Source organism: Mandrillus leucophaeus, unplaced genomic scaffold, assembly GCF_000951045.1.
Source record: "Mandrillus leucophaeus isolate KB7577 unplaced genomic scaffold, Mleu.le_1.0 Scaffold194, whole genome shotgun sequence".
Taxonomy (NCBI): Eukaryota; Metazoa; Chordata; class Mammalia; order Primates; family Cercopithecidae; genus Mandrillus; species Mandrillus leucophaeus.
This window is the reverse complement of record NW_012101965.1, coordinates 501,853-512,225: the sequence shown is the minus strand read 5'-3', so window position 1 is coordinate 512,225 and position 10,373 is coordinate 501,853. Positions and strand designations below refer to the sequence as shown.

At 41.5% G+C, this 10,373-nt stretch overlaps 1 protein-coding gene across 2 annotated transcripts in view; it reads left to right on the top strand.

The window, feature by feature from the left end:
• Positions 1-10,373, top strand: part of ECT2L (epithelial cell transforming 2 like) — a 112,317-nt gene that overhangs the window by 53,872 nt on the left and 48,072 nt on the right. For both annotated transcript variants that reach the window (XM_011978411.1, XM_011978412.1), the window contains one exon: positions 3,127-3,255. In XM_011978411.1, the coding sequence (XP_011833801.1) occupies positions 3,127-3,255 (129 nt within the window). The remainder of the gene's footprint in view (positions 1-3,126; positions 3,256-10,373) is intronic.

Genomic DNA, 10,373 nt, shown 5'->3' with positions numbered 1-10,373 from the left:
TGCATGCCTGAAATCCCAGCTACTCGGGAGGCTGAGGCAGGAGAATTGCTTGAACCCGGGAGGTGGAGGTTGCAGTGAGCCGAGATCACGCCACTGAACTCCAGCCTGGGCAATAGGAATGAAACTTCATCTCAAAAAAAAAAAAAGAAAGAAAAGAAAAAAAAGAAAGAAAGAAAAAGAAATCTCGATGCTGTTTTCCATAGCAGTTGCATCATTTCCTAATCCCACCAACAGTGCACAAGGGTTACAGTCTCTACACATCCCACATCCTTGCCAACACTTATTTTCTGCATGTATCTGTGCTTTTTATTTATTTTTTGTTTTGTTTTGTTGGTTGTTTTTGGAGACAGAGCCTTGCTCTGTTGCCCAAGGTGAAATGCAGTGGCGTGATCATAGCTCACTGTAGCCTCGAACTCCTAGGCTCAAGTGATCCTTTTTCCTCAGCGTCCTGAGTAGCTGATGCACACCATCATATCCAGCTAATTTCTATTTTTATTTTTGAGAGATGGGGTCCCACTATATTGTCCAGGCTGGTCTGGAACACCTAGCCTCAAGCAATCCTTCCACCTCAGTCCCCAACATGCTGGGATTACAGGTGTGAGCCACCATGCCTAGCCTTTTTTTTTTTTTAATAGTAGCCATCCTAATGGATGTAATATCTCATTGTGGTTTTGATTTGCATTTCTCTGATTAGTGATGTCAAGCATCTTTTCATAGGCTTGTTGGCCATTTGGTTATCTTCTTTAGAGAAATGTCTATTCATGTCCTTTGCACATTTTTAAAAAGTAGGTTATTTGATTTTTTTCACTGTTGAGTTAGAGTTCATATATTCCAAATATTAACCCCCTATCAAATATATGATTTGCAAATATTTTCTCCCATTACATAGATTTCATTTTCACTCTGTCGATTATACACTTTGATGCACAAAAGTTTTAAATTTGATGAAAGTGCAGCAATTTTAATAGCAAATACCAAGAGCTATAAGTTGGTATACACTAACATTTATTATATTCCTAGTTGGCTTATACTACAAAGGAAAGGAATGACTGATATCGTCAACTTGTTACAGGGCAGCTATCAAAAATCTCAATGGGGTGGAGCATGGTGGCTCACACTTGTAATCCTGACACTTTGGGAGGCCGAGGTAGGTGGCTCTTTTGAGCCCAGGAGCCCACACCAGCCTGGGCAACATGGAGAAACCCCATCTCTACAAAAAAATACAAAGAAATTAACTGGGTGTGGTGGCACACACCTCTGTAGTCCCAGCTACGCCTTGGGAGGCTGAGGTGGGAGGATCCCTGGAGCCCAGCGGGGCAGAGGTTGAAGTGAGCCATTGAACCACTGCACTCCAGTCTGGGCTACAGAACAAGACCTGGTCTTAAAAAAAACAAAAACAAAAGCAAAAACAAACCAAAAACCCCCAACCCCCTGCCCCTCAAAACAAACCTCAATGGTTACTTTTGTTCAGGAGAAAGAGATGATGAATGTTTTAGAAGTAAATATCTAGTTTCTATTCTTATAACTTACATTCTTCCTTGCTTACACTTAAAGTAAAATTGTCTTAAAACTTACGCAATTGAACTCTTCCATCATTGTGGGATGAGGGGAGAGAAGGAATAAGATGGTCCCAGATATGGCTGGAGTAAACCAGCAAAATGGCAAAGTGAGTCCCTGAGTCACCTGTCAAATTGCCATCTCTGTGGTTGGGACTTCATGTACTTGGAAAGTTTCAGTGAAATTTATCATTGGCAGAAACGAATTGTCTTTTGTTTCACTTTACCTTACTTCTGGTTTTCCCTGTTTAGCTTACCTGTCCCTAGGGCAAGTTGTGTTCCACATCGTTTTTCTATGTCCTCCCAAAGTAAAGCACAGATACTATTTGTTTGGGGTTTAAATGTATAATGACATAGTAATTCTTCTCTAAATGGTGCAGAGATATTGGCAAGTTTATATGATGGGAGTAAGTTTATCTCGTGTAGAATGTCCTATAAGAATTTCTTGATCTCAGCCTTTTTGTTCTCCAGGTAAGAAAAGTTTTCAAACTCTGCCTTTTCCTTATTCTGGGTGTTTTTTTGCTTTTTTGTTTTTTTTGTTTTGTTTTGAGATGGAGTCTCACTCTGTCGCCCAGGATGGAGTACAGTGTCGCAATCTCGGCTCACTGCAACCTCCGCCTCCAGGGTTCAAGCGATTCTTCTGCCTCAGCCTCCTGAGTAGCTGGGACTACAGGCATGCATCACCATGCCCAGCTAATTTTTGTATTTTTAGTAGAGATGGGGTTTTACCATATTGGCCAGGCTGATCTCGAACTCCTGACCTTGTGATCCGCCTGCCTCGGCCTCCCAAAGTGTTGGGATTACAGGCATGAGCCACCGCTCCTGGCCCTTAGTTTTTTTTTTAAGCAACAGTAACAATGACAAAATACCTCAAACAACTAGTTTCCTTCTGTATAATTGTGGTGTTTTCCCAAAAGCTTTTGCTTTCAAAACAACATCAAAACAAAGTCGGCTACCCTGTCACATGAAGAAGTCCTTTCTCCCCCTCAGTGGGAGGGAGTGAAACACCAGAATTCTTTGCCTGTTTTCATTTCATCCCCAGAGCCTGGGAATGTGGAGTTTCCAGGACTCCTTTAGAAATGGGTCCAGACCCATGCAGCTTAGCGGAATCATCACACAGAATTGTCGGGAAGTGAGAGAAAAGGAGAGTTTCAGTTGATGGTTACCATCTCTGAGAGCCTTACTTCTGCTCTGCACTATTTATTTTTTGATTGACAATCCTGGGAAACAGTTCTACTTTGGAACTTGGTTGCAAAGTCCCATGGCTTGCTGGCCATCCACCCTAAACCCTGCATGCGCCTGATGTCTTACCCTGCGGCACAGTGGAGGCAGAAATGCAGTGTCCTCAACCAGAGTGCGTACTGTCCAGTTCACCCAGGATGTGAAGGAGAACAGGGCCATGGTGATGGCCCCGACACGGTGCAGGAGGAAGCAGAGGTGCCTCAGGTATCTTGGTCTTATAGGCAGATGGCATTTTGATTTTGTGCTTACATTTTCACAAACTGCTAATAATTTCTGTTCAGGATTATGTTACCAACTAATATGACATTTTGATTTTTTTTTTCCTCAGGCTATAAAATTGGTGTTAAAAATTTACTGAGGCCTGAAGTGAGAGATTTCTGGGAGAAATTAGGAAGCTATGTGGCCACTGAAGAAGAAGGGGGTCACGTGGACTTCTTCGTGCCCCTTGGAGCATCAGGTTAGCTCGGAACACCTCGTACAGAGAGAGTGGCCTTGCCACTTCATGGGGATATGTTGTGAATTACTGAAATGCCCCTGGGTCAAATGATTCAGTCACATTTCATGCTTCAATTTCTTTTTTCTTTATACGTCACATATCCAGGTATTTCAGGAAAGTAGCAGTGAGGGATAGTGATGAGAGTAACCTGTCTCTGCAGAAATACAGTCCCTAAATGGCAAGACCCAGCAGCATTATTTATATTTATTCTGGAAAACACAATAAAACCAGCATCCAGGATATAGGGGAAGGTGCCTGACCATCATAGGAGCCATAATCATTCAATCCGAGGAAACGCCCCCTGCCGCCTTCTGAACCTGGAGTAGGCATGAACTTTGGTGACCAACAACCTGAACTTGAGTTCCATCCACACCATCGTTTAGCTTTGTGGCATTAGGCAAACTTGTGGACCTCCATTTCCTCATATGAAATTTAGAACAACAGTATCTTAGTGTGTCTTAAGGACTTGTGAATATCAAGATGACATAAATATTTAAATAATAAATATAGTATATATTCTTAGATAATATTAAAAACAGCGAAGCGCTTTATAAAGATGAGTATGGCTAATGACTAAGGTTGCTGATATCATTTTAAGTGGCTGCCTGTCTAGAATCAGCAACTGTGATTCAAAGTTGATTTCTATGCTTGAAGAGAAACTTCAGAAGCATTAAGTGAAATTCACTCTTTGAGATCTGTTCAGTAAAAGCTCTGTATTCATGGACAATGTTTTACCAAGCAGAGCAGGGGAGAGGGAATGTGAAATTAAATTATCTCATGCTGTTTTGTTGTTGTTGTTGTTGTTGTTAGCCATTCCTTGGGGAACTGTGAGTTTTAAAATTCTTTCTACTCCTCAAATTTCACAGGACTGTTGGACATATGCAAAGCAAGCCCCTGGCAGGCTTCAATCAGGGGACAGGAAAAAAAAGAATGGGAAAGAATTTTTTAAAACGTGTAAATAATTTTACAAAGTTATTCCAGTTCTATATATATATATTTCTTAAATCTCAATTATGTAGAAAATACGCTGGTCGGGTGTGGTGGCTCACGCCTGTAATCCCAGTACTTTGGGAGGCCAAGGTGAGCAGATCAACTGAGGTCAGGGTTCAGCACTAGCCTGGCCAATATGGCGAAACCCCATCTCTACTAAAAATAGAAAAAATTAGCTGGGTGTGGTGGTGGGTACCTGTAATCCCAGCTACTCAGGAGGCTGAGGCAGGAGAATCTGCTGGGAGGCAGAGGTTGCTGTGAGCCAAGATCACACCACTACACTCCAACCTGGGCGACAGAGTGAGACTCTGCCTCAGGAAAAAAAAAAAAAAAAAGAAAATATGCATAGAAAAATCTAAAAGGAAATATACCAAAATATTAACAGCACCTATTTCTAGATGCGTTTTATAATTTTTCTACTTTTCTACTTTTGAACTTAGTTTTAAAAGACTAGGTTACAAAGAGTTGGATGGTGTGATCTCATTGTTTACAACATGTGTGAGTTGGTGTATGTATTTATAGAAAAAGATTTGGAAGGATGTATACCAAGGTGTTGACACTAGTTGGATATAAGTGAGTTTTCCTTTCTTTTTTTCTCCCTTTAATTTATTTTGTCTCAATTTCCTGTAATGAACTAATATTACTTTTATAATAAGAACAAAACAAATATTTTAAGTGAAGAAGAAAGGACTTGGGAAAGTATTGAAAGGCAGAATAAGAATAAAGGGGGGAAAGTGGATTCAGTGACATAAAAATTATCTCAAGTGAAACTTAATGACACTCAAAAAATAGGCTTCTCATCACCATTCTGGGCCCCGAAATTCTCATCAAATGTAATATTCACCTGGATGCATCAAAGATCATTGACTTCTCAGTCCAAATATCTCTTTTCCACCACTTCAGGCATCCCTCTTAGGCTTGTCAGCCCAGTAGCTGTATCACCCCTAAAATCTTGATTTCAAGTATTTATCTTTGAGAACCATTTTCAAACCATGTACTCAAATACCCCCACCACAGCAATTCTTTTCGTCTTTTTTTTTTTCCCAGATGGAGTATCACTCTGTCGCCCAGGCTGGAGTGCAGTGGCGTGATCTCGGCTCACTGCAACCTCCACCTCCCAGGCTCAAGCGATTCTTCTCAGCCTCCCAAGTAGCTGGGACTACAGGCATGGGCCACCACACCCAGCTAATTTTTGTAATTTTAGTAGAGACAGGGTTTCACCATATTGGCCAGGCTGGTCTAGAACTTCTAACCTCATTATCCGCCCACCTCGACCTCCCAAAGTGCTGGGATTACAGGCATAAGCCAGCACACCTGGCCCAGCAATTCTTTATCTAAGACCTCCAGCCTACACGCTCCAACTTTTTCACTATCACCACGTCTTCATTTTTGCTTCCTTCCTTGTTAAACTTGGATTTAATGGCCCAACTTTATCATCACTCCCTTGCTAAGAATCTGAACTTCCTTGTCTTTTTTGGGTAAATCCCAATTTTTCTGGCTAAATCCCAAAGTTAGTTAAAACACAACTCTCTGCACATGCTATACCTGTGGGTACTAAAGCAGCTTTAAAGACTGTTGGAGTAAGTGATACAACTGTTCTGATTGGTCTAACTTTACTTTGGTGACATAACTGTCAAATGGGATTGCAACACTGATGAGCAATTTCCTTGGTAAATTCATTTTCACACTCTTTTTTTTTTTGAGACGGAGTCTTGCTCTCTCGCCCAGGCTGGAGTGCAGTGGCCGGATCTCTCAGCTCACTGCAAGCTCCGCCTCCCGGGTTCACGCCATTCTCCTGCCTCAGCCTCCCGAGTAGCTGGGACTACAGGCACCGCACCTCGCCCGGCTAGTTTTTTGTATTTTTTTTAGTAGAGACGGGGTTTCACCGTGTTCGCCAGGATGGTCTCGATCTCCTGACCTCGTGATCCGCCCGTCTCGGCCTCCCAAAGTGCTGGAATTACAGGCTTGAGCCACCGCGCCCGGCCCATTTTCACACTCTTTAAGATGACAATTTTATCTCTTCTCTTTAGACAATCTTTCAATAACCCTGTCTCTCAGCTTTGACCTCACCTTTTAGTTCCCTGAGAAAACAGAATCATATGGGAACTCCCTAATTTTCCTCCCACCATCGAATCCACCACTAGCTCCACCTCTTACTTTTTATTCTGTCTCCCTTTCTGCCTTGATGGAAGCAGCACCCGTCTGAAACAAGCTCAGATACTGCACTTGGAATCTAGCCCGTTGCCTTTCATCTTCTCCAGACTTCCTACATCCAATCCTCTCCTATGCCCTCATGTCTCTCTTTATTGGATTGTTTCCATCAAACAGAAACACCTGTAGTATCTCCTGTCTTTTAAAAAAATAAAAGGACAACAAGCTTTCCCTCGCCACTTTTTCAATTGACAAGACCAGAGGTTCTCAGACTTGAGCGTGCATCCATATCACCTGGAGGGCTGGTTAAACTACACATTGCTGGGTCCCACGCAGAGTTTCAGACTCAAAGTTAAGTCCGGGGTGGGGCTGGAGAATTTTCCTTTCTATCAAGTTTCCAGGTTATGTTGACGCTGCTGCTTCAAGGCCTTCCTTCCTCACCTCCCACACTCTCCTCAAGCTCCTCCAATGGGTCTCTGTCTCTACTGGCACTGCTTTTGGAGGACTGTAAGTGACTTCCACGTGCTCAAATCCAGTGGTCCCTGCTCCATTCCCATCTCACTTTGACTTCTTGGAAGCATCTGATGCAGAGGAACGCCCCTTCTTGAAATACTCCTTCTCTTGTTGTCCCTAATACCACCCGCTCCCTGTTTCCTCCTACCTCAGTGCCCTCTTGTCTCCTTTGCAGGTTCTTCTTTCTCTGCAGGATCCTTAAATATTCTCTACGGCTTGATCCTAGCCTCTCTCCTTTTCCACATACGCACTCTCCTCCCTAGGCAGTCTCACTACTCCTATGTGTATTATTCCTTTCTCACGCTTGGTCCGTTCTCACGCTGCTATGAATAACTGCCGGAGACTGGGTAATTTATAAAGGAAAGAGGTTTAATTGACTCACAGTTCTGCATGCCTGGGGAAGCAAACACGTCCTTCTTCACATGGTGGCAGGAGGGAGAAAAATAAGAGCTAAGCAAAGGAGGAAGCCCCTTATAAAACCATCAGATCTCATGAGAACTCACTTGCTCTCACGAGAAGAGGATGGGCAGATTGCCCCCTTAATTCAATTATCTCCACCTGGTCCCACCCTTGACACGTGAGGATTATTACAATTCAAGATGAGACTTTGGGTGGGGACACAGCCAAACCATATCACTATGACTCTAAATATAATTTATATGCTGAGAACCCCGAAATTTATGTCTCCAGCTCTGAAATCTCTGAGCTGCAGACTCATATCTAATTCCCACTTGGAATCTTCATACTGGATGTTTAATTTGCACATTTAATAGACACCTCAAAGTTAAATCAGACCCTTGATTGCCTCCCCAGCACCAAACCTACCCCTTCCCCAGATTCCTCCGTAAAAATATCATTCAACAGTTACTGCATAAGCCAAAAATCTGAGAATCTGAGACTCATTCTTTTTGGCATTAAAAACATTTTAAAATATAATTAATATACAATAAACTGTACATAACTAAAGTGTGCAATTGACTAAATTTTGACATATGTATGCTTATCCCATGAAACCATAAGAAAAATCAAGAAAATGAACATATTCATTACCCCCAAAACTTTCCTCATGCCATTCCATAATTTCTCTGTCCTGCTTCTCCCCACCCCCAACCTGAGGCAACCACTGGTCTTTCTTTCACGTATATTAGTTTTCATCTTCTGGAATTTTCCTGGTTTTTTTTTTTTTTTTTTTTTTTTTTGAGACAGGGTCTGCTTTGTTGCCCAGGCTGGAGTGCAGTGGTGAAATCAAGGCTCAGTGCAGCCTCAACTTCCTGGGGTCAAGCGATCCTCCCACCTCAGCCTCCTGAGTAGCTGGGACTACAGGCGCACACCACCACACTTGGCTAATTTTTTTATGTTTAGTAGAGACAGGGTCTCCCTATGCTTCCCAGGCTGGTCTTGAGCTCCTAGGCTCAAGCAGTTCTCCTTCCTCAGCCTGCTGGGATCACAGACGTGCGCCATCCCACCTGGCCTAGAATTTCCCTTTTCCTTTTTTCTTTTTTAATATGGAACATTTCAAAAATTTGCAGGTCATCCATGTGCAGAGGCCATACTAATCTTCTCTGTATTGTTCCAGTTTTAGTATATGTGCTGCCAAAGTGAGCACTGACCTAGAATCTTCTATAAATGGCATCATATAGTATGTATTATCTGTCTGACTTTCTTCACTCAATCATTATTTTAGATTTATCCATTCGATGCATGTATCAATGTCTCCTTTTTACTACTGGGAATTATTACATTGTACATGTATACTACAATTTGTTTATCCATTAATTTGTTGATAGATAAATTTGAGTTCTTCCTGGTTTCTGCTTTTACAAATAAAGCTGCTATGAACATATGCTTTCATTTCTCTTGGATGAATACCTGGGAGTAGAGTGGCAAGGTTATAGGTAGGTGTATGTTTAACTTTATAAAAACACCAGCTAAACTGATTTCCAAAGTGACTTTAGCATTTTACATTTCCACAAGCAGTATCTGAGAACTCTAGCTGCCCATCATTCTAACACTTGGTATGGCCAGTCTTTTTAATTTTAGCCATTCGGGTGGGTATGTGGTGGTATCTCACTGTGGTTTTAATTTGCATTTTTCTAATGACTAATGATGCTCAAGATCTTTTCATATGCTTATTTGCCATTCTTTTGACCATCTTAAAGACTAGGTTGTTTGTTTCTTATTCAGTTTTAAGAACTCTTTGCACATACTGGATAAGTAACTTGCAAATATTTTCTCCAGTCTGTGACTTATATTTTCCTTCTTTGAACAGTTTCTTTTCAAGCAGAGTTCTTTTTTTTTTTTTTTTGAGACAGAGTTTCGCTCTTGTTACCCAGGCTGGAGTGCAATGGCACAATCTCGACTCACTGCAACCTCCGCCTCCCAGGTTCAAGTGATTCTCCTACCTCAGCCTCCTGAGTAGCTGGGATTACAAGATTACAGATGCCCGCCACCATGCCCAGCTACTTTTTTTATATTTTTAGTAGAGACAGGGTTTCACCATGTTGGCCAGGCTAGTCTTGAACTCCTGACCTCAGGTGATCCGCCCACCTCGGCCTCCCAAAGTGCTGGGATTACAGGCACGAGCCACTGTGCCCAGCCTGAAGTACAGTTCTTAATTTCGATGAAATCAAATATATCAAATGTTCTTGTATAGATCATGCTTTGGCATCATATCTAAACACAATTTGCCTAACCAAAGGCCACTGAGATTTTCTCCTATGTTTTTTCTAAATATTTATAGCTTTAAGTTTGACTTTTAGGTCTGTGATCCACTTGACTATTTTTTTAATGTGATATATGAGATATGGATAGAAGTTAAATTTTTTTTTAACATATGGCTAGTTGTTTCATCACCGTTCTTTATAACTACTATCCTTTTTCCAATGAATTTAATTTGTACCTTTGTTGAAATCTATTGACTATGTATGTACATTGGACTCTCTATTTGATTTCATTGATGAATTTGTCAATGAAAGTGCTGTAGACATCAGTAGGTGAGAGACATCCCAAACTTTCAGCTGCTGTCATCTTGTTTCATGAAGCAATTGAAGCATTTTGGAGTATTTATTCTTGGACCACAAATAGTTAAAATAAATTACCCATTTCATTCCAAGTAATTCAACCTGTATGCTGAATTAAATAATTCAGTCTATATGTTGTGCCACTGAAGGGGCTATTTTTTATTATTTATTTATTTATTTTTTACTTTGAGTTCTGGGATATAAGTACAGTGTGTGTAGCTTTGTTACATGGGTATACCTGTGCCATGGTGATTTGCTGCATCTATCAACCCGTCATCTAGGTTTTAAGCCCTGCATGCATTAGCTATTTGTCCTAATGCTCTCCCTCCCCTTTCCCCCCAACCGTCCTAGGCCCCGGTGTATGATGTTCCCCTCCCTGTGTCCATGTGTTCTCATTGTTCAACT